Source organism: Zonotrichia leucophrys, chromosome 7, assembly GCF_028769735.1.
Source record: "Zonotrichia leucophrys gambelii isolate GWCS_2022_RI chromosome 7, RI_Zleu_2.0, whole genome shotgun sequence".
In the NCBI taxonomy this organism is placed as follows: domain Eukaryota; kingdom Metazoa; phylum Chordata; class Aves; order Passeriformes; family Passerellidae; genus Zonotrichia; species Zonotrichia leucophrys.
In genome coordinates, this window is record NC_088177.1 from 26,514,777 (window position 1) to 26,539,129 (window position 24,353).

General features: G+C 41.0%; 1 protein-coding gene across 3 annotated transcripts in view; it reads right to left on the bottom strand.

Annotated features, from left to right (window-relative positions):
- The window catches only part of CERS6 (ceramide synthase 6), a 112,968-nt gene that overhangs the window by 6,120 nt on the left and 82,495 nt on the right, over positions 1-24,353 (bottom strand). For 2 of the 3 annotated variants that reach the window (XM_064718031.1, XM_064718029.1), the window contains 4 exons: positions 20,369-20,497; positions 16,884-16,990; positions 3,031-3,187; positions 2,022-2,045 (listed from right to left, as the gene is read on the bottom strand). In XM_064718031.1, coding sequence (XP_064574101.1) covers positions 2,022-2,045; positions 3,031-3,187; positions 16,884-16,990; positions 20,369-20,497 — 417 coding nt within the window. The remainder of the gene's footprint in view (positions 1-2,021; positions 2,046-3,030; positions 3,188-16,883; positions 16,991-20,368; positions 20,498-24,353) is intronic. The other variant, XM_064718030.1, reaches the window with a different exon arrangement.

The window sequence follows — 24,353 nt, forward strand, 5'->3', positions numbered from 1 at the left end:
AGCTCCCAAATTCAACCCAGGCTCAGTCCCCCTGCCCTCCTACTAACTACAACTGTCCTTCATTTGGAGTGCTGCTCTTTGACCTGATAATACAAAATGTTCAACCCAACTTCCTGCCCCTTACTTCCCAACTCACTGGAGACCATGTGGCTCCAGGAAACAGTGCTGAGTGCTCGCAGGAGGAGACACAAGCACTGCTTGAAGTAAAACTCATCACCTAACTCCAGTCTCTGACTTCAGACAAGTGGTGAGAATGGCACTTGCAAGATGTGGACATAGTCCAGTTCAGTCTCTAAAACAGGAATAACAGTTCAACTGTGTGCTCCATTGTGTCACTGGAAAGGTGTTTCAGAAACAGATGGACCTTAGTTGCTGTTTCCTGCTAATTTTCAGCTGACTTCTTCGAAAAATCTTGAAAATCTCCAAAATTAGCAAGAGTCCACCAGATACAATACAAAAAAGAACCAGCATCAACAAAAAGAGGTCTGAAGTTTAACCTGCATGCAGCTCTAAGGATGCCATTTTCATGCCTGTTTCTACTCCTGTTTGTAGAGCTGAGCATCCCAATTTCTTCATCATCGATCCACAATCCATCTGCTGGTTGCCAAATCAGGCAATTACAGCTGACTTCACTATAGCAAATGGACATAAAAGGGGGCAAACACATGGTGAGTCTTTTTTCTGAAGAACTAAAAATGCTTAAAGAACAGGGCCACTGTGTAATTTTTGCTTACAGTAATTCTCCTCTCCTTTGGAAACTCTTCTTGACAATTCCACTCTCATCTCAGAAAAAGCCATTTGCCTTTGGAGCTCTCAGTGTTGCCCTTGCAATATCACAGTACCTGAGTGATACCATTCTGCTTGGAACCAGTGAAAGAAGAAAACAGTTTCCATACAGCTTCCAGTAAGTAAAGTTTTTAATGACAATGTCTAGGAAGCCCACAATTCTGACACCTGTGAAACTGGACTTCAGCTGAAAGAAATTTGGTTCCATACTTTACAGAGCTTCAATTAGTAGGTTACTTCAATGTCTTTCATATAAAGGAACTTCTGTATTGCAGCTGGTGGCATTACAGAAATACACTTAGAATTATACCCTCATCAGACAGAAGAAAATGGTCTCAGCACACATTACTGAGCACCTGGGATATCTATGGCAGAGCAGATGACTGAACAATTCTGCTTCCACTGAAATTCTCTTGATAGATTCACTGCCAATTTTTCTGCTAGGGTTCTTCAATAAAGCCAAAAATCAAAATAAGATTCTGTGCTGTAGCCAGTTCTTCTAAACATGGGATCTGCTCCTTTTGTTTTTAAAATGCAGCCACGAAGCAGGGTCTTTGCACTTAAAACCTGATATGAATGCAACACATCTTGCAGTACTTAGTACTTATCTGTAAGATATCTGTAATGTGTTGTAAAAATAGTTTTTATTTTTATTGCAGAAATAGAAAGAATGAGGAAGTTAAAATCTGAAGGAAAATTAATCCTCTGTATATATGTCATACATATCCATCTCTAAACTGGTCACTGTGTTACTGCAAGTGTCTGACTCTCTGACACTGCTTTAACTCTGTAACAATCTCAATTTTCTCCTGTGCAATTGTTAGAACTACAAGGTGAAGGAATTACAGTCTCACGTGTGTGTCCTGAATGCTGACAGAGCAGATGCTTATCCTGCTGAGATACAGATATACATACATATATATATATATGTATGTGTAAACACACACACATACTACCTTATCTATCTCTATCGATCTAATCTCTGTATGTAAAAAAGGTGAAGCATAATAGCACCCAGATACTACAGATAGAAGTGGGTTTTAATGGTTTTAGGTGATGCCTAGCCAAGAAGTAAAAAACAGCCTTTCAAAATAGTCTTTACTTAAATATATAAATACAAGCAATGGATGAATACAAAGCAGAAACCACAAATTAAAAGAACCAAAGCATCCCAAACCACAAACACCAGTGTTGTCAGAATAAATCTTTTGCATAGTAAATTTAAAGAAACTTACGTGCAAGGGGTTCCACTTCCCAGCCTTCCAGCACAGCACAAGGGAAAGGAAACAAGCAGAGTAAGAGACAGGAGGAAGCAGTCTTTGAAGTCACTGGTTTAATTCAGACAGGACAGCTGAGGCTAATAACGTCTAAAAGCAGAGCAGACTAAAGTGTGCCTTCCAGGCAAAATTCAGCTCGTGAATGCACTGTCTTTCACAGATGGAGTGGCAGATTCTGGGCTCTGCCAGTGCATGGCTGAACTCCCAAGTACATTCACAGATAGCAATTTTCTGGAGAACAATCCCATTCACTTTGGGGTCAGTCACATCAATATGCTCTCCTCTTTAAGGGCAAAGTGTCCTGATTTTACATGATCTGCAAGGATTAGTTCTACCATCTGCACACAAGCCCTGTGTCTGCACAGCAACTGTAATGTATTTCTGGGGGTGACACCTTCCTGTCAAATGTACCACTGGCAGCAAGACAAAGTCTAGCCCAAACAGTCTTGCTCTGGGAATACTAGAAAGAAAATACAGAGCTCTTTGCAGTACCTCATTAATACCAAAACCCACAAGAGGCTGTGATCAGTAATTTTGCCACTAGCAAACACAGCAGAATTTCATTTTGTATTATTACTGCTATCACTTCCAGCTGTGAAATGAACATTTTGCTAACAACTACTATAAAGAAGAAAAACAGAACTGGCAGCCCCAAGAAAGCAGTTTACTTGTTGGGTTTCTTTAACCTGATTTCCCTAATGTAGTTTAGTTCAGTGTACTACACTGTAAAAAAGAAGTGCAGAAGCACATATAAAGACAATCACTATACAGAGTATTATTAACCTATCTGACAATCATTAGGAGTGGGAAAAAGTTTCCAGGAAAGGAAGGAAGAGTTTATATAAAACAAGATGTGTCTTCAGTAGCATGTTATGGATTAGTAAAAAAAGAAATGAGCCCAAACAAAAAGTGACTTCTATTGATAATAGAAAAATAAAAATCAAGAAACAGAACTGTGTTGTCTTACCTTGCCCTTTGAAATAGCTTTGTAGGCTGCCTTTATGATTAGGTAAGACCAAAAACAGTGCAGAATTTGAAGAACCATAAGCAGCACATTGAAGACCCACAAGGCAGGAAAATTGCCCAGAGCTTCATACAGTTCAAACAATGTTGTATTTAATATCCTAGAAAAAAAAAAAGGGACAGAAAAATAGTAACAATTTCCTTAAGCCAACAATCTCAAAGAAGTTATTTTTAAATCAAAATGACAAGTACTTAATTAGATGGGATCCACACAGACAGTTGATTTTCAAAGCAATAGTAACTTGGACTGAATCACATAGGTGTTTCCAGAGAGAAACAACATCAAAATGTTGCTTTCAATATTTAACTTGATTTGTAAACATTGCATACAGAAAACAAAGGTCCTCAGTGTGCATTTCTTCTCTTCATCTATACAGCTAGCAGGTGTTTGCTGACCCAAATAACTTCTTCCCTGATTGATAACAAAAATTACTGGCCCCCATATTAGCCACTGTTTTGCACTAAATCCGATTTGCACACCACTTACATAGAACCAAGAGTGAGGCTTGGCAGTTACATTTAGGACAGGTGGGCAATGGACAGTGAGGGATGGGAGACCTCATTGCAGCCTTCTGGTACTTAAAGGGGGCTTATAAAAACATGGGGATAAACTTTTTAGTAGGGCCTGTTGAGATAAAACAACGGCTAATGGTTTTAAGCTAAAAAAGGGTAGATTGAGACTAGATCTAAAGAAGAGGACTTTTACACTGAGAGTGGTAAAACACTGGAACAGATTACCCAGAGAGGTTGTAGACTCCCCATCCCTGCAAACACTCAAGGTCAGGTTGGACAGGGCTCTGAGCAATCTGATCTAGATGAAGATGTCCCTGCTTGTAAGGGGATAGAATATAAGCAAATCAAGATAGTGCAGGAAGTAATCTTACCCCTAAGGAGTTGCAGCTGGGCCAATTATCAAAGATTGCCGGACTTTTAACAGGCCACAGCTGTAAGCAATGAGAAGAAGATGCTATAACAGAGTGGGGTGTCTGTTGAGAAGGGAGCTGGAGCCAGTTGGCTGCTTTGTGAAGAGAAAGAGTCAGTGCCCTGAGGAGCTGCCCACAAGAAACACCAAGAAGGCATGAAACATTTGTGATAAGGAGACAACAGTATGGAGCCCCTACAATAAGATGACAACACCTGCTCATTGCAGGCAGGTTGGGCTGAATGACATTTAAAGATCCCTTGCAATCCAGATCATTCTATGACTCTAAGAAATGCAGGCAGTTCTACACATTTGAAAAAAGTTTTTGAGAATCAGCATTTCAGATGCAGGCAGTAAACTGATGTTATAATGACTTCTGAAGCTTTGTGAATACAGTACTAACTTTCTGCTCAAATACCCTGCCACAGCAGGTGATTTCAATCTGGAGAACAAACAAAAGAAACAATGGCATTTTTAAAAACAAATAACGATCTAGGAATGACTGTTAATTAGGGAGAAAAAATAAGGCACTATAGGGACTTGTCAAACGTCATCCACTTGCCCTGCTGATGCAGAAATTCATTAAAAACTCGTCTGCCTTTGCCTTTCTGTTCTTTCTCCTGTTTTAACTCGGCCATCCCCGCTGGTCGCTAGATGGCGCGTTCAGCCCGGCAGCTCCGGACCCCGCACGGGCGCACAGCAGCGCTCAGCTCCGCGCGGAAATTAGGGATACTCGTCTCATCTTTCTAATAAACAACCACATTTGCCACAGCTCTTTCCAGCAGCATCAAACCAATTAAAAAAAAAAACAAAACAAAAACAAAGTAGTACGAGTATGAAATATGTACAGACAACAAAATCGGATACCACATTTAGTGGTAATGATACACACCCAGTGGGTGTAACACCACTGATCAAAAAGCAACCAGTGATTGCTGATACACTCGACTCAATACTGTATGGGTACTTCATAGTACTTCTACCTTTTCATTTTTGCCTTCTTACAGAAGTTGAATGTTTTATAACCTTCCTAGACAGTGTTTTTACACTGTCTTCTGTTTATGGTGCGAGCACCAGAAAATGTTTTCCAGTTTGCAAAAACCCCATCATATTATTGCTTCTGTCAGGTGGAACTCTTCAGTCTCAGCTTTGTGCAATTTGTTCTGCCAGTGGCAGCTATGTTTGTCACAGTAACACCCCACTTTACAGTTCAAGGGGACACTCTCATCACATCAAAACAGACGTGGAGTCAGCACTGTTCAACTTCACCAGTGCTTACTGCAGTTCTAACCATTATATCAAATTCAAACTTGAAATCAACAACTCCTGTATATAAAGTTACCATTGTTTGCACTCAACTGTCTCTATGTCTAAAACTTCAAATGCCACAGAATTGTAAATGAAGCTTCTGCAGGCTTCTGTTTATATTTTATTAACTGGACCAAATTCATCTCTGGGGACTTCCACAGAAGTCAAGTAAAAAAAGCAGCATTAGAGATGAGTTAGTCCATTCTTGCAGAAGTCAGGAAGAAAGCAAGGCCAAAAAGAGTGCTTCTGGTATCAAAAACCCATGTCCCATGTGCAAATGACTCATATATTGTGTATCAGATAGGGAAATAAGCCTCAATGAAAAAGCAGACTGCTTTCTAATCTGTTGTGTCTGGCAAACTAAGGACAGGACTGGAATTCTCCATTAAAGCTACAAAAAAGATCTCATTAATTGGCCAGCAATGCTAACAGGGGGTTCAGTGGTCTGACGTGCAGGCTAGGTGTTCATGTTGAACTAAGGCTATGTCCAAGCACCTACAGAGCAGAAGCTGAGTGAAAAATACAGAAAATTACAGAAAAAATAGACATGAGCAAATAAACTCTCAAAATAAATAAATTATTTCATATTAAAAGTCTGAAATGGGGAAAAATTCATAAGGTTATGAGTCAGAATATATGGAGAAATTCTACTTGCAGAGAATGAGTAAGAAGGGGAGGAAAGATAAGTTAGACACCACTTTCCATGAATTTCACTGCTTCAAGTATTCAATGGAAGCATTTTAATCAACTACACAAGTAATAGGGACTGGAAATAGCAGCACAAAAATAGATGGAGGAGAAAGTGCCTATAAGATGCATATGCAAATAAAAATTGGATTAAAATAGTCAGAAAAACACTTAAAACTGTAAACACACTTTTCAAAGCTCTCCAGTGATTAAATCCCAGCTTTTCATAATGAATGGTGAAAACTTTGATTCTTGGGTATCTGACTTGAAACAGCTGGACTTGATCTCACAGGGGAAAATTACCTTAAGCTGCAAGTGCTCTACCTTTCTGAAAACTTTTGCCAGCATTTCTCAGATCTTTGCAATTTGCAACTAAATGTTAGCTTCTGCTTTTGAAAATAATTTCTGTACTGTTTATTTTCTGAGCCCCTGGAAGACTTTGACAGGTGGAGAACACAACACAATTTCATAGAAGGTATTCTTCCCTGGTTAAATGAATTCCAGGGAGGGTTGTGCACCTGGCTGTGTGAAGCACTCAGTTTAGCATCTTGAATTAAGCAGTATGGCTGATGAAAGCAAATAAAAATAAATTTACCACTTAAGATCCAATCTACTCTTACAGAAATCTGTGGTATTTTTTTCAGGAATGCTGCCACAATATCTGAGCCACTGGGAGAGATAATCCTGTACTTACTGTACTACCACTCTAATTAAACACTCAGAATAAAATGAACACATTTTCAACAACTACTAAACAATCACCTGCAACACACCAACAGTAACACAGGTTTTTGGTCTAGTCTCTAGCTCTTTATCTAGCCAGCAAAGCAGTCCTTGGGACACTAGAGGTAACAGATCCACACTGACTCATTAACATTACACACCCCTCCCACAACTCAGTGGGCCCAAATCCAGGCCCTTGGGTGTCAGCTACTAATTCTTGGCAAATTGATTCCTTGTCTTGCACCAAGGATGAAAGGAAAACCTGGAGATGAAGGGAGATAGATAAAGAGAGGAATGGGTGGAAGAGTAAAATTCTTATCTATATTGTCTGAGAACTGATAAAGACGTTCTATGTTTGCTTTTGAAAAGATCCTGAGAGAAACAAAAAGAGGTGAAAAGGAGGATCAGGTGGAAGGAGCAGGTATTCTTCCAGACAAGCAAGAAATTAGTGATAAACTCTGTATGCAGAATGATGCATAGCAGCATGATGGGCACTACTATCACATCCAGTGGGAGCAGAAACTGCAGCTGAAATTAATGCTACTGCAAGTTGCCTTCCCTTCTGCAGCACTGCCCAGTGCCCAATATTCTGCTGCAACATGCTGAATTAAAGTCACTTTGTTAATACAGCACAATAGATGGACGTCTCAGATATGACCAAGGACAGCACAATACAGTACCAGCTTGTCTAAATAATTCAGAATAAATGTCTTTATCCCCATCATGTGTATATTAGACAACAGTGTTCTATATTGCAGTGTAACACCTGTATTGGGACACCTTTCAATACTGCATGCATTACCAAGAAAATATGTAATTACATTTGTGTAATTATGTAGTTACATTAATTATCCCATTTAGTGCAAGTAACTCAACAGTACTCCTACCAACAATGCTTCAAAGTTTCTGCCCCTTTTTAAAATTTTTCCTTTAAAAAACCAAATATTTGCAACAAAACATAGTCATTTATTCTTCATTATATGTGGTAAAAGTCACTATGACCAGAGAATAAAGAGTCAGGAGTTCTAAATTGTGAATTTAGCTGTTATATTAACTTATGTGATCTAAGAAATTCTCAAATTTCTTTACACAGTTCATTTTTTGTTAAAGATGAGCACAAAGTATTGGCACACCTTGCTGGCCACATAAAGATGAGTTATTAGCCTGATAAAACACTGTGGACTACTTCTTTAACAGATGCCATAAAAGTGATAGGTAGAAAAAAATGTCACTGAAATTGACAGATAGATGAAGAGCAGTGGAGTGTGAGAGTACATGTATGTGCACATGTTGATCAGCCACAGGATGATAAATCAGATACTTTCATCAGTGGTCAAGATTCATCTCTAGGATTAAGACCTTGATTGAAATCTGACAGGACTTCATATCCCAGGCTGTCCTCGTTACTTTTAAGGCCAGTGCTACACAACAGACCTTACACACAGATGTTTCTGCATGAGACTTCAAATGTACTAAACAGCTTTTTACCTGAGAAGTCTATGGAATCATACACAAAACAGTCATCAAACTGAGGAAACTTTGGTTTACAGCACTCCATGTACTGGAATCCTCAGGCTGCAGTGCAGCTAAATATTTAATTATAGCAAATCCAGTACATTAAGGGCTACACTGCCAAGTTTTTCATCTGAGTTTCAGCTTGGCCAGCTGCTGTGTCTATATCACTGTTCTGCTTCTTGGTTCTTGCTGAGTGGGAGAACAAGCTTGTTTCCCTTTCCAGATCCTGCTGTCTCTTACATTTTCAGCCCTCCAGAGTATCAGCGCATGGCAAATACAAGAGAAGTAGCAGAAACCCACTGTGAGCAGAGAACAGTCAGATGAACCAGTCACCCACACAGAAGCAATGAAGCAGGGAAAGGACTGGGAGAGAGAGAGAGGATCTTTCAACAGCATCTCAGACTGATTCATCAGATTGTTTGGTTGGTGATGCTCATTACCCTCCTTCTTTTAGAGAGCTGATGAAAGATCTCTGCAAAATGCAGTGACAGAAAGAATATAACCTATTGAGTCAGTATTCAGAGCAACATTAAATCCACACACTTCAGTTTTATCAGTGAGGTCAGCTCCACATGGCATTCTGCTCACCCACAGCAGCCCCACATCAGGGATCTCCTGACAGGGTACCAATACAAGCCCAGCTGCTGTGGGCTGGGTGGCTCCTGTCCTAATGCCAATCAGGAACAATATGTCTTTGCAGAAATTACAGCCCTGCCACTGAGACTGTGTTATTTTAAGTCCTGTGTGCAGATCAATAGGATTTCCAATTACTTAACTAAAATGATGGAGCGGGCAGGAAATTATTCATGTTTGATGTACTGTAGAAGAGACCTGACCTAGCTGTCACTGTCCTGGTTTCAGCTGTGCTTTTCACTCAATTCCTTCTCATCAGCAGTTACTGCCCATTAGCTGATTTTGCAGCCACTGGTATGAATAGTAGCATTTACACTCTTGAGGATAGAAAAAACAAAGATACAAGGTCATAGGCACTTTCACAATCCAAACTCAAACCTCAGGAGAGTCCTTCATAGACATCAGGTTATGGAGAGAACTCAAGTTTCCTAGCAGAATGTAATTATACACAGCAAGATGTGGTATCAGTAATGTGTTATGGCAAAATGCTTGTGTAAAGGCCCATGATAATAACTCACAGGTACTGAAGAACTGTGTTATGCTAAGAATGACACTTCCAAATCTGAAAATCTTCAGGCACCTATAAAACTTTTATATGAGCAACAGAGAACACATATCAAGATCCATTTTCCTGGAGTGCATGTTATTCTCCAAAGAGGAAAAGCATTTGTTGTAAATTATATAGTTTCCAATCTTTGCAAAACAGAGTATCAGATTATAAAAAAGCCATCCTCCTGCCCCTTTCTGTTGAGTAAAACCAAGTGCAGTTGTGCTAAACTATAGGCAACATCAACGTCTGTGAAATCATCTCTAAACAGTTTTCAGTTTAATCCAATTGTCTTAATGATTATTTATTCTTCCAGAGATATTATGGGTCAAGCTCTGCCATTGTGCAGCCCCAATGAAAGCTATGGAATGTGTTCATTTACATGGGGCTGGGTTTCTCCCAGGGTGCTCAGACACCATGACCCCTCCCAGCTGAACACAAAGGAGATTCCAGCCTCATCAGGGCTGCTGATCTTGGTGTTCAAAAGTCATTGACTGTTTCAAGCTGCTAAGTTAACTTACTCTCCTGCTTTTGCACAGCTATGATTTTTACATCCCACATCTGTCAGAAGCTTGCAGTAGCATTGTTCTGCTTTTGTATTGACTCTGTAGCACCACAAAACACGTGCCAGTAACAGCAAACCCTGGTGCTAAAGATATCTCTAAGAGAAAAGGGGCTGAGAATAGGCAGAATGTCTGCACAAGTTCAAACTACCTACCTGAGCTGATTTAAAAGTGGCTAAGACGTCTGGCCACAAGAAAAACAACCATGCTGCTTCCCTTGCCCTGACACATTTATGGCAGAATAATTCTGAGCAAGAGAAGTGCCACTGCACAGGTGTCTGTCCTGTTTCCAATTGGTGCACAGGTTTTAGACAGGACATTTTTCTTAATTAAAAAAGAAGTAAGAACACTAACTGAATAGGCTATCCTTGACAAGAGAAAGCATTATTATAGCCACAGAGTACAGTCTGTAGAAACTAAAAATAAGAATGGGTTTGGAAGTCTGATGAAATCTTTTTTCATATAATTTTTTCCTGCTATGATCACATGAAAATTTTAAAAACGGCAACTCTGAGCAAATGCCACATTTTGTTATTTACATTGCAAGCCCATGATGGTGACTGACACCTCTAACCTTTCCATTTCTTATAGCTTCCCTGTAAATAGCTGGATTAGTATTAACCTGTACTCCAAAGATTTCACCCTTGCTTCTTGTAAAACTCCAGAGGCCTGAGTTCACAAATGCTGTAAAAAATCGGAGGAAAGAAAATAACTAGGCATTAGAAAGGATAACATCTGATAATGTTCAGTCAGAAGCAGATGGGATGACAACACTATATACACTCTGCTAAAGAGCTAAAGAGTTGTGAGTAAAGTTATAAAGACTTAGTTAATTAAACCTTCTTTTTAATCCATAAATTGAAGTCTTTCAGTTCTCTGAATATACTATTGTTAGTTTGCTAAAACCTTGTTATCAAATGCTCTTGATAAACTGATTGATTATAAGTTGCCTGCTGAAACTACAAATAGACTGAAATGTAAGCACATCAGATAATTTTTGCTAGTTCTACAGCATCTACTCAATGACAGTATGAATAGCATCAGGAATCAAGTATCAAAATCATAATTTATTCTTTCAGAATCTGCTACCCACAAGCAACATGTGATTATGATTGTGCTCTGGTTTAGACAATATTCTGAGCAAAATGAGCTTGAGACAGTGTCAGAAGAGATCATCTTAACAGAAAAGTTATTTTATTATCCTAGCTAGGCTAGAAAGGTTTACAATCCAACAAGAGTAACTAAAACCATTGCTAAACAATTGTGTTCATTCAGAGTGCAGGCAAGGTGTGGGCAGCTGGGACTCATCTAGCTACCTGAATTCTCACTATGTGAAGAACCTGACCAGGACTCTGCTTTAATCACTGCCTATGTATTGCTTTGGCACTGGAGGGTGCTTTGAAGGGTAGGCTGGAGCTTTCTGTTTCACCAGCATGTTCAGAGGAGTGAGGCAGAGTGACTCTGCTGGGGTCCACATGCTGTCCTCCCACACAGCACACGCACTCCAAGGGCCAGTCAGGAGACAACGGGCCAGGAAAGAAAACCAGCATGAGGGACAACAATTCTGCTTCACTGCTTGTTAAGAGCTGTATAAACCCAGCCAATGTCAGCTAAAGAACAAAATGAGGAAAAAGAGAGGGTAAGCAAATCTTTGTAGCAGCTGCTTCTTATGGGGGTTCTGCACTGCCCTATTTGCTCAGAGAGAAGCAGATTCCAGGATAAATGAAAGGACGGAGAGCAGTGCAAACTGGCAGTCCTGTCTCACTGTCTGGAGCACAGAGTGTGCACTAAGGACAGGGCTATGCCCCACAGTGGTGCTCAGCCAGCGGTGGCACTCAGGGGGAGCTGCTCTGCCAGTCATGCAGAGAGGACTGCAGCTCTGGCAGTGAGCAACTGGGGTTCATTAGAGCTCGCCACGCTGAACAGAAGTTAACTGTAACTCATGAAGAATCACACCAGGCCTGCCTGGTTCATGCAGATACTCACTGCCATGTAAAGGCAATTAGATAGATATCAGCCATGAGCCAGACTGTGTGTACTGTCATGAACAAGCTTCAAAAATGAAAGAATAGCAAGGAACAAAGTTTTTCTTCTGAGGACTGGCTGACCCATACTTATAAAAGGTACATTGGCACCAAAATCTCATTTAGAAGCCACACACTGCAGTTGATGAGGAGACATACACCTGAAACAGCTTTGAATTTTAACAGTGAGAATTACTGGTTTCCATTTTTTCCCCCCAGAATATTTCCAAACAGACTCACAAAAAAAAAGATCCAGCTAAGATGTACCTACTGGCATGAAACAAGACTATACCAACTAATCCAAGTAGTTGACTGTCCATCTTCACAGCTTTTAATGTGATACAACTGCGGACACTGACAGTGTACAAAGAGATCAAGAACAGAAGGGCATAATAAGGACTACCTGGATTATGCCAAATTTGTCTAGATGAGAACTTGTGGGACAGCATATGCAGAACATGACCTCTGCTCTTTATAATCTGCTTCAATCAGGCTTTCATTTAAATCTGCACGTTAAGGCACTATTTTATATTTCTCAGTGCATGTGTGTAATACAAGCATGCTGAGAACTCAGAGGCCAACTCATGAATGCCAAGGCTGTTTGCTTGTGTCCTTGTCCTTTGACAGCAGTACTTGTCAGCAACACTTCCCTGAAAAACAGGTTCTTACCTCCCAGACAATATAACTCATTATAAAAGTAATCAAAAGAAGTGAAAAACTCCAGAAAACCGCATGCTAGTAACTAGTCAGAGCAATTTGAAAGAGCCTCAATTTAACTGGTTTGGTGCCTTAACCTGGTAAATAAATATAAGCCCAGCTTCCTTGAGAGCTTGAAGTAACTGCTTTACCCAGCCTGATTAGAGTAGCCAAGGGCTTGTATAATTTATATTAATTTTTGGTTGAGATTGCTTTCATTCTCCCTACAATCCTGGTTCACCTGAGAAGGCACCATGTTCCTCCTGACTCATGGAGAGTTGTGTTCTATGTTGTAATTTGCTAGAACAGTGATTATGTGCAAGTGGGAGAATTTCACAAGCAAAATGTCTTGTCAGTGAAAATAGCAGCTTTACTCCTACATTCACTTAGCAGCAGGAGGCAGAAAGTATCCTGGGGTTTTTGAATTATTGCTGAAATGAACTCCAGATGCCTGCAGAAAGACTGCTAAATATATACCTAATTGCCAGTTTCTTTTGTCTTAGCCCTGCTGTTAAACACCCTTCAAACAACAGCATTTGATACGTTCTGAATTCTCCATGAGCACCTCTATGCACAATGAAGTGCCCTTGTGCCAAGGGGCAGCGCAGCAGGGCCTGGGAGTGACGTCCCTGCCAGCCTGTCTGGGGCATTCACCTTCCTGCGTGGGGGAAGTTTTCTTACAAATTACAGCCTTGCTTTTACATTACATGCACACTGATTTTATACCTCTCAGCCTTTATGCTAGCAAAATTTGCATATTTATGTAATATTAATCAGGCACCAAATTTTGCTATTTTGATTTTTCAGTAAAGGAGAGCAAAGCTATACTTCCTGGCCTGCTGCCACTCCAGTGAGTCATCTTTGCTGACATGCAAACTAATAGAGCTCAAGATTTAGAATTGCTGTTTCATAGAGGAAAAGGATTTGGGAGACACAAGCTCATGTATGCCATGGCTCATCCCTGCCAACTCTGACTCCCACATGCATTGCCTACAGTACAGCTAGAACAATGAATCTGCCTCTGGCTTTATCTAAGGGTAGCCATCAGGAAGAGATGCACAGAATATTCTGAGCTGGAAGGGACCCACAAGGATCATCGAGTCCAACTCTTAAGTTTATGGCCCATACAGGGATTGACAAACATCAAGGCTTTGGTCTGGAAATAAAAGGGTCTTAAAAAAATCAAGTATTTTTTTTACACCACACCTAAACTATTTGCATATTCAGATAAATGAATGTATTTTTCATTGATTCAGGGATGCACTGGTTTGGGCTTGCACAGACTTAGTTTTCTTCATGGTAGGTGGCATAGGGCTATATCCTGGATTTGTGCAGGAAACAGTGTTGGTAATTTCAGGATGCTTCTGTTATTGCTGAGCAGTGCTCTCCCAGAGCAAAAGCATTTTCTGCTCCTCACACAGCCCTCAGTGAGGAGAATGGGGTGCACAAGGAGTTGGAAGGGGACACAGCTGGGACAGCTGCCCCCAGGGATACTCCACACCATGTGGTGTCGTGCTCAGCATACAAACCTGGGGGAAGAAGGGGGAAGGGATCATGTTTAGAGTGTTGGTGTTTGCACTTCCCAGGTCACCATTACAAATAGAGCCCTGCTGTCCTGGAGATGGCTGAACACCTGCCAGCCCACAGGAAGTTGTGGATGAAAGCCTTGTTTAGCTTTGCTTGTGTGCACAGCCCTTGCCTTAACCTATTGAACTGGTTTTATCTCAGCTCATGAGTTCTCTCCCTTCTACCCTCCTGATTCTCTCCCCCATCTAACTGGTGGGAAGTGAGTGAGCAGCTTCCTGGGGCTTTGTTGGCAGCTGGGGTTAAAGCGTGACAAGGCAGAGGGATCGCCAGGGTCCCCACTCTGGCTGTGACAGGGAGCACACAGCACACTGCCAGCTGCTGCACTCCTGTCAATGGACAAGCCCTGGCTCACTCTTCTTTACTCTCTCCCTTCATGAATTTCTATATTGATAATACCCTTTTTGAGCTTTCTCTTTTCTGTGCTAAACCATCCTGCCTGTCTCAACCTCTCCTCCTGTGAGAGGTGCCCCAGTCCCCAGATCAGTCTCAGTGACTGCTGCTGGACTCTCTCCAGTAGCTTTGTGCCTCTGCTGCTGGAGGCCAGAGCTGCACAGTGCTCTGCCCGTGGCCTCGGCAGGGCTGGCAGCAAGGCAGGGTCCCCTGTCTGAGCCCACTGCCCACCCCCTCCTAAGGCAGCCCAGGGCTCCAGCAGCCTTTGTTATCACGAGGGCACAGAACTGGCTCATGTTCACCCCAGTGCCCACTGGAACCCCCAGTTCCTGTGGTGCAAGGCTGCTTTTCTGGTGATCAGCCCCCAGAAAATACTGCTGCAGGGCTCTGCACAGCTTCTGCTGAACTTCTGAGGCTCCTGTTTGCTGTATCTCCAGCCTGCTGAGGTTCCTTCCCTTTGGATGGCAGCACAACCCTGTGGTGTATCAGCCATTCCTCACAGGTGGAACATGCAAACTTGCTGAGGGTGCACTCTGCCCACTAATCCAGTAATTATGTAATTACAAGCCAGTAATTTCATCATAGAAGGTTATCAGGTTGGCCAAGTATGATTTCCCCTTTGCAAACCCATCCAGTCCTCATCTGACTGAGCCCTTCCTTAAGCACAGTCATATACTGCAGTCTCCAGTGGCAGAAATGCACTGGTGAAATTGGGTCCTCCCTCCATTTCTCAATATAAAACAGGAAACAGGGGTCAGGTGAAATCCTATGAGCAGGAATGCCACCATTTTTCCTATCTGAGACCATGTAAGTAGAAAAACCAGCTTATTTCATTTACAGAAATTCAGTGAATGGCCCAGTTGGCTTCAAGGAAGGACTGAGGAACGGAAGCAAAACTGTTTAAGAAAGAAAAAACCGCTCCTCAAAGAAAATAACAAATGTTTCTAGACATGCAGTTTGTGTGTCTATCCATTTTAATGTCTGTCATGTTTGTTCACCAACTCACAACACAGTAGGGACCAGGCATTATGACAATATCTTTGGAGCCATCAAACACTAAATGAGACTTCTACATTGTAGGGTTAAGCAGAGCTGATGACACAGCTCCCTAAGGGCATCTTGCTCTTACCCTGTTTGCATTAACAAAACCTCAAAGAGGCATCATTAGTGAGGTTTGGAAAGGAAATTGGAGCAGGGAGGTTGACATTGGCATCTGTAAATCCTCTGAATATAAGGAGCTTGGTGGTAATCTAAATAAACTCTACAAAGGGTACAATTTCTGCTATTCTTGCTGCTTCCCAAAAACAAAACTGTCATTTTTCATCTTCTGATGCAATGAAAGACCTCTCCTACTTGCCTAGAAATACAGGTATCTGTGCTAGTTCTGTTTAAAGAAAGAAAAGATTGAAAAAAGGGCCCAGGCCAACACTTTCTCTCAGCCCTCCTCATATATAGTGCACAGGATGCAGAAAAACTTTAATGCATTTTTACAATGAAGTACCTCCACGTGTTTCCTAATTAGCCATCTGCCCCCTGGATCAGAAGATCCCAGCTAAAGAACCAAACATCTGTGCTCAGCCTGTGTGCATGCATGTCTGTGTACCCACAGAGTGTGAGCACATGCAAGCAGCTGACTGTCTGGGAAGATGTGAGATTACAGTAAGAGCTGTGTAATTTCACACAAACCTAGACAGAAGTGTTACACAGCTGCCCCAGGAACCCCAATTCAAAGGAGAGGTGGAAAAAGAGAGCCTGCAGTATTGCAATCTGCATGACAACAACATCCTTATTGCAGGTCAGATTTTACTTATTCCACTGTGTTTTCTTTAAGCTGAAAGTGCTCATGAAGCAAGCACTGAGAATATTCTAGCTTCAAGCTTAGCTGCTGGTCGGTTTTTTGGTGACTGATTTTCCTCTCCTTTCTTGCCAATACAGCCAGCCACCTGCTAGTCTGAAGCTATGCTGTCTCCAGCCCACTTCCAGCTCAAAAGCAGCAGAAGGCCCAGATGTTTCTCATCTAGCACACAGTAAACACAATGGCACTCCAGCAAACAGGCTGTTCCAGCACCTGGTTATGTCTGAAACTCTTCCCTGGTGCTTTGGGAAACAGAGTAACAGCAATGAATCGTTTTCAATTATAACATAGTTATTTCCAAGCTTGTTTGGTGCCTAGAGCTTGAGGAAAACAATGTCCTTACTCACCATAAGGGATATATGCCAAGCCTACTGACAATGAAGACAACGGCAAATGTAAGGAATAGAAGGTCACTCAGTTTTTGACACTTGCAATAGTTTGCCATTTTGGCAGCCTGCAAAAGAAAAAGATGTGTTTTTACTTCCATGAGGACAACTCAATTCTCTTGCACTGTGTATAAGCTGTAAGAAAAAGAAGAAATCAAATTTTTATATCGCTAACATTTTCACTGGGCCACCTCACAGTGATCTTGGAACTCCTCTCTACCAAGCAGCTGGAAATATCTTTTTTGGAATAAAAATCAAATCAGACTACAAAAAACTAGAGTATGTATTTAATTTATTTCCCACTCAATTTCATTTTTGAGATTGTACAATTTCAGATTTGCAAAACTCTTCTAAACCTTTTATCGAACTCCAGTATGTTTATGGTGTCTTTGTGCCCAACTTCTTTACCTGCTTATCTTTCACCTTTCCAGTATGCTCCACTGGCATTTTCAGCATCCATCTACCTTCCATGTACCCCATGCTCTCTGACCTTCTGGTAGCTGCTATATATAAACCTTGTCTCAATTCCTCCAGTACACCCCATGTACTGCATTTTTCTGAAGCATCTCTTCTTCCTTTTCTGCCTAAACAGAGTAGTTTCCACCTCAAATATTATACCCCTCCCCTTCAAGTATTTTCCCAAGGCTCTCTTTTCAGCTTCTGCTTTCTAACTTGTTGTCTTATGCTTATATTTACATGCTTTTCTCACTTGTCTTCATGCAATCTTCTGACTCTTTCCCAGTGAAGGACTCACTAATTCATTACTCCTCTCTGAAACTGTTCATTAAAACACTGATCTTCCCAGAAGTTTCTTTACCCTTTTTCTCCCCTAAGAAAATGGTATATAGGGAAGGAAGCTTGTTTTAACATGTCCGTGCTGCTTCCACAGTGTTAATGTGTGCAAGCAGTTAATTATTACTTTAAAACAACATCTGCCTTGAGACAGGGTCAGTCTTTCTTCATGTTTTCTGTCAAATGTATCCAGAGAGTCCACTTAAGACACTGGGAACTCTTTTGTGCCCACTTAAGCCACTGGGAACCCTTTCAAAGCTCCTTTCTGAGGGGACCTGCATCCAGCTCCCAGTACCCCACAAGACACTGGTGTAGGCTTCCAGAGCACTAAGAGGGAGCAAAATTGCTACAACCAGGCATACAGAATAGGATTCTGAATGCAGAATTCAAACCAGAGAAACAGATAATCTGGATGCCAAAACCAAACCTGCACTTCACTCAATTTACTCAATTTACTCAATGTTCAACTAAAAACCTGAACATGAAGATTATTCCTCACTAAAGAAACTCAGTTAAGAAGCTCTCAGAATACAAGGAAAGCCATCACGGCTGTGAAGAAAACATAACCCTTCTGAATCAGTCCCATTTTCTAGAGGTTTGAAGCAGTTTGAAGGAAATAGCCTAGTTTAAAGGAAAAGAGAACACTTTGGTGCCAACATACAAAGCAGAAGCATTACTAACTTCCTTGCTTTTCAGATGATGAAAAAATCAGTCCAGGAATTCTGGATGTATTTCCATGGTGGCAGTCTAAAAAACTGGTTTCTTAGTGCATGAGGCTGATATTACTATAGCAACTTGAGGTAGTATCATGCCATTTCTCAAAAACAGTACAGCTATTGGGACATTGGCTCTCAAATAACAAATTACAATAATTCTGCAAATTATAGTGATAAATAAAGACTAGAAAAAAGAGGAATGAATATGTTGTTGTTGGATGGAACTTGGCCACCTAAGACAATAGAACACAATTTTCTGAATTTAAAAACCATGACTACAACTGAGGAACACAGCATTACAAATTCTTGAAAATCCTACTATGGCTCTTCCATACTTCCAGATACCTTAAGATCAGTGGAAAAAATATCACCTCCAGTATTCCCACCAATGCACACTACATTCTGCAATGAGAATAACAAAAAATGGTGCTTCCCAGCTTTCCAGTGCATGTGTTTCATTACGAAATGGTAGATGGAAAGAGTCCAGTGGCCTCCAGAAACAGCTTTTCATTTTTACAAATACGTAATAGGTAACACAAGTCAGGTGCACAACTGACGCATCAAGGCAAGCCATTTAACCAACTTCTTTTGCAGTTTGATAGCTTTCCTCCTCTGTACTGACTTTCCCCTCAGTAATGTCAGCAGCATGCAAGAATCCATCTCCTCTCATATTGCACCAGTGCTGTGACACGCTGCCCCAGCAGCATTTCCAGCCAAACCAGACTGAAAGAACTGACTAGAAAGACCACTTAAGTATGTGCCTTGTGAGGAAGCATATCTGACCAATGTCTGCAACTGGTGAGAATACCAGCAATTCCTCTTTGTCTCAGTTAATGAACAGAGGGTAAAGTTTTAGCTAGCCTAGTACAGCTGCTCTCTAGTGTTGTTATAGTTCCACAGACACTGGTCTGATCTAGAATAAACATCTTCAAGTATTTCTTTCTGGTGGTGAGAAAAGAGGAATGAAGAAAGTTTAGGTGAAGTCACAGCTAGCTATACACATTGCTAAAACAGAAAAATAAACTTGCAAAGATGTGATTATTTTTATCTCAAAAAATCCATATTCTCTTTTGCTTTCTATCTCAGGCAGTCATGTGCTTTCTAGACCAAAAAAGTTTAAAAAATAAAGCCATATTTACAGCACTACTGAATCAGAATGGCAGGATCTTGATTTTGCAATAGGTGACTCATGCAGTAAGTCTACATTCTTGCATAACAGGTATCCTTGCAGGTACTTGAATAAAAAATAATTTCAGACAAAATAGTTATTAACTTCGGAGGAGAGTTCAGAAACAGCCAAATTCCAGCATGATGCAGAGCTCTCTAGCAACTGGTGCAGATAAAGGATGATAACATCTCTAAGCTGCCACTATGGAAGTTACAGACTATCTTGACTTAAAAGAATTCCAATCATCCCTTCTTCTCCAAATACAGCTGCTGGTACTGGGATCCAGAGGCATGGGAACCTGGAAAGCCAGAGGTCAGCTCCCTGGCCATGCCCAAATAAGCCACTAAATTGTCCAACAGCCTCTGCCCAGCAAAGCAGAGCAGAAACACACTGTGACACCTTGATCCTTTCAGAGACAGCGTCATTGCTCCACACACCATGTCACAGGGGGTTAAGAACCAGGTGAACCACTTTCACCACTTTGCAGATTTTGCAACTTCAGCTTTTGATTTTCCCATGCTGTATTTAGAATCTGCATGCAACCCTCCCTGGCATGCAATGCATTACCAGTCTCTGCTCTGTACAAGCAACATATCAAAGGAAAAACCAGTCTGAAATCAGAAATATGCGCTGCTACAAGTGCAAGATATTTAGGCAAGGAAATAGACTATATTAATCACCATTACCATCTTGAACTGGCTTAGGAAATACTTGTTCTGCATAGCAAAAAGGTTCTACCTAGTGACAGGATGACAGAGGAATGATCTTACCTCTAGGACAATATCAGCTGCATCATGGAGACACAAGATCAAGGTTCCCACTCGTGTCAGATTGGTCACATATGAGAAGGTAATCAGGGTGACTGTTACAATGTGATGTGTAAACATGATTCCAAAGTCCTAGAGAAGCAGAAGCAAGGAAAAGACATAGAAAACAAAAAATACAATGAAGCAAACACTGATATTCTGTACTCACATACAAAATTGGATGGTTGTTTCTTAAATCCAGCATTATATTTAAGTTATAAAAATATCTACTATATAAGTGTATTATACACCCTGCTCTATATTTCATTTAGATTGAATAAAATAATCATTGTATGTTAACCAAATGCAAAAAAATTATTGAAAGGTAGGCAATTACCACACTTCTCAGTTCATAGTAATTTAACCTAATAAAGTAAACATTTGCAGTTGAAGCTACTTTGAAAAGGCATATGTACATGCAAATCAAACTCCACTGTAGTTTCTATGCATCAAGTAACACATGATTATAACAATATGCATAACCAAGTGCCAAATAATTCACCATTCAGAAGAGAGCAAATAGCTACAAAGGAAGGCACTAGTACACTAGGACAGCAGGCACCTGCCAAGAACAACTGGGAGAATCCCAGATCCAGGCTTTTATTTGTTTGTTTTTAATCAAGGTGCTTTGTCTTCACACTGTAACAGGGTCAGGAAAGTCTTCGAGTGAGCTGGAGCATCTCCTCCTAATTGGTTCTAATCCACTGCCTCCCAAATGATGCAGGCTAGCTGGTCTCCACACCAGTAACTCTCAGTTATTCGGCCACAAAGTAACTGCTGCTATTGAAAAATCTGGGAGTGGAGGTGCTCCTAGAAGTAACGTCACAGATACTTGCCATGAGGCAGATAAAGCCGATGGAACAATCTGCCTGCCTGGCCTAGGCTTCCAGACTGATTAATGAGAGAGCAGGACCTAATGAGACTCTTCTCAGCAAGGCACTGAGTCAGTCAAAAATAGTCTTCTTGGCATTTGCTGAACGACCTGCACAGCTTTGAGGAAGTGATATTAAAACCCTTAAGATTGCAGGCAACATTTAACTGGGAAGTTTCTCTATGCACCAGATGTAAAATCTGTAGCACAGCTGCCAGCAGATCCAGTGGCTCTCATGCAGAGCTGTCAGAAAGGAGAGATATCCAGACAGTCAAAAGGAGCAGCTCCTTCAGGCAGCCTGCTCACCAAGTGTATTGGGAGGTGGAATTTGGCTTTCTGGTGGCTTTTGTTGGCCAGTCCTGCTGAGCTGTGGTAGTCTTCAGCTAAGTGGCCCACAACAGCGAAAACCAAAACCGTGCCTTCAGAGGGGCAGCACCCGGTTTGCAAAGGAGCTGGAGATACCTGTGTCAGGCAGCAGGGCCCTATGGAAAGTGCCACGAGCTCCAATTAACACAGGACTGCACTGTCTGCACTGTCTGCTCAGTCCTGAGAAGCATTTCCTGCACAGTGTTCCCACAGCTCTCTCTGGGAAGGCAGCAGGCACCACTGGTTTTAGGGATGTGCAGTGCCACTGCCTCCCAGTGCCAGCACCTGCCTTCCCTGCAGTGTACACCTCCAGTCCATGGAAAAGCCTGCACCTTGGGCAGTCTCACTAACTGAGGAGGGACAGGACCTGCTCCCAGCCCATCATTATGTTTAATGCTATCAGGTGCTCCAAGATCCTATTTCCTACTCCTCAGCAGGCACCACCAGTACCTCTAACACAGACAGAAGAAAGATACAATTAAAGGCTGTCTCCCTTTCTGAATGTCCTGAGGGAAAACAAGGGTTTGACATCTCAGTCATTTCAGGAACTATGAAACACACATATAAAGACCATTTCACCACTTCACAATAATAAAACCAGCAAAGTACCTACCTTATTCCATGGGATTACAAGTAAGCTACTATTATTGCCCTGTGGCCATACTGCAGTCTAGCTCTTTACCTCCTTCACCTGCAGGCACTATGGCACTGTTCTTAATTTCCCTTCCAAATGCAATCATGTTAGCACATAGGAAGTCTTAAAGGGCAAAAAGTCAAGTAGAAAATCTCCCTTGTTTTCACAGCTGACACATTCATGTTCTACAAATACTAGATTTCTAGTCCCTCTTGGATAGTCTTCAAGGCATTCCTGACAATATGGATTATTCCTAAGAAATCCTAATGTTCTTGGGCAGCAGTCTTCTGCATTTTTGCATGACTCTTCTTAAAGAAATGTTGTCTGGGGAACTACTGTAGTAATGTTTCTTAAAAAAGACAGTTACTTGACTGTGCCACCTCTGAAAAAGAGGTGCTGGACTGATCTACAGAAAACTGTTGGAAAAAAAGTAGTAATTATATAAATAAGACTGCTTTATACTTGGGATTGTTTCTTTCATCTTTGTGACACTTTTTAAAGTCATTAATTAATACTATGCTCTGAAGATGCCACCTGTTAGATTTTAATTATACACAAGGGTATTGAACACATAGATACCAAGTGGTACCTGTGTTCCCTGTGTTCCCAGCTCACTCCAGCATTTTCACCCACATATAGTAGCAGTTGTACAGGAATGGGCTTCTTGATTTTTGTGGCTTTTTTAAAATTTTTTTTTAATTACTGTGTTTCAAATCACATGTATGTTTGTGAAAGATGTGTTTATTTACAGAAGATTCATAGCCTCCAGCTGTAACTGCTGGAAGATGTCATGTGCCTAGGTCAAGAAAATCTCTGGCTAAGAATAGGAGAAAGAACCTATTCCAGACACCATCAGTGGGAAGAACACAGGGCAGACAGCAGAGAAACCCCATGGGTCCCAACTTGCAGACAAGCCCTGTGGAATTAAGGCTTCTGCCACCCACATTTGTTTAACGTGTCACACTCACTGCCTGAACTGCCAAGGGGCCAGGGAGCATTGGTGCCATTGAAGGGCAAAATATCAACTGTATGGCTTATATTACAGATCAACAAGGAAAGGGAAAGGTCTGCAAAACATATGCAATCTAAACTGCTTCCACTGAAACAAAAGAAATCAATTCTGTGTGTCTATCATTGCCAAGAAAAGCCTCTTTGAAGAAAGAAATCTAGTATCCAAATTTAGCAAAATATAGTGTAAATTTTCTACGATCAAAATTCAGTATTCAAGAAAATCAGCAACTACAGATCGTTTTATTCTTGGAATGAGTGGACTGTCATTTAAAAAAAAAGAAAAAGTAAAACACAGAAGCTTTAGGAATTGCCAAATGCTTGGAAATAAAAGGTGTGAATACACGGAAAGGTCTCCTAGACCTTCTACAAACCTGTTAAAACTCTGAGTACAAATTTAATACATTCCTTTAAATGTACCTGCCAAATATTTTTCTGTTAAACAATACATCAGGTATCCAGAAAGCATGTAAATAAGCCTCACTCTTTTTAAGGTTCATCAGGTGCTTTTGAAACTAACAAACTTCCATAATTACTTTTTTCAGTGTTTTACAAAACAGCAGCATGGGAAGCTGGAAAAAGATGATAAAACACCAATTCATACTAGGTTTCAGTCTTTGAAAATGAACACGCTTAACGGAGAATACCATTACAGCAATATAATAGATATTTATGAAGCTAAAAGCACCATTATAAAACTGTAGAAGTTGCTACACAGTTCACTGACTTAATGCCAATAGTAGGTTTGTGCAGCAGCCTAGTTTGCTCACACCTCCAGTCAGGCAAAGACAATCTGATGGAATTTGTAACACCTAAATGAAGATAAAAAAGTATTTGAAAGTCAAAAACCCTAAAACTCTGGAAGTAATTTTTGAAGTCATCAGTTTGCTATCAGAGAAGAATAAAATGGAGATAGGAAACAGTAAGTACATTTCTCTTGATCTACAGTAAATAAAAGACCAGTTCTGGAGTTAGGCCAGTGCTGAGGGCTGCTGCTTCCAGCAAGGACACACTGCACCTCTCCTTCAGACAAACCCAACTACATGAAAAAAACCACTTGGCTGAATTCC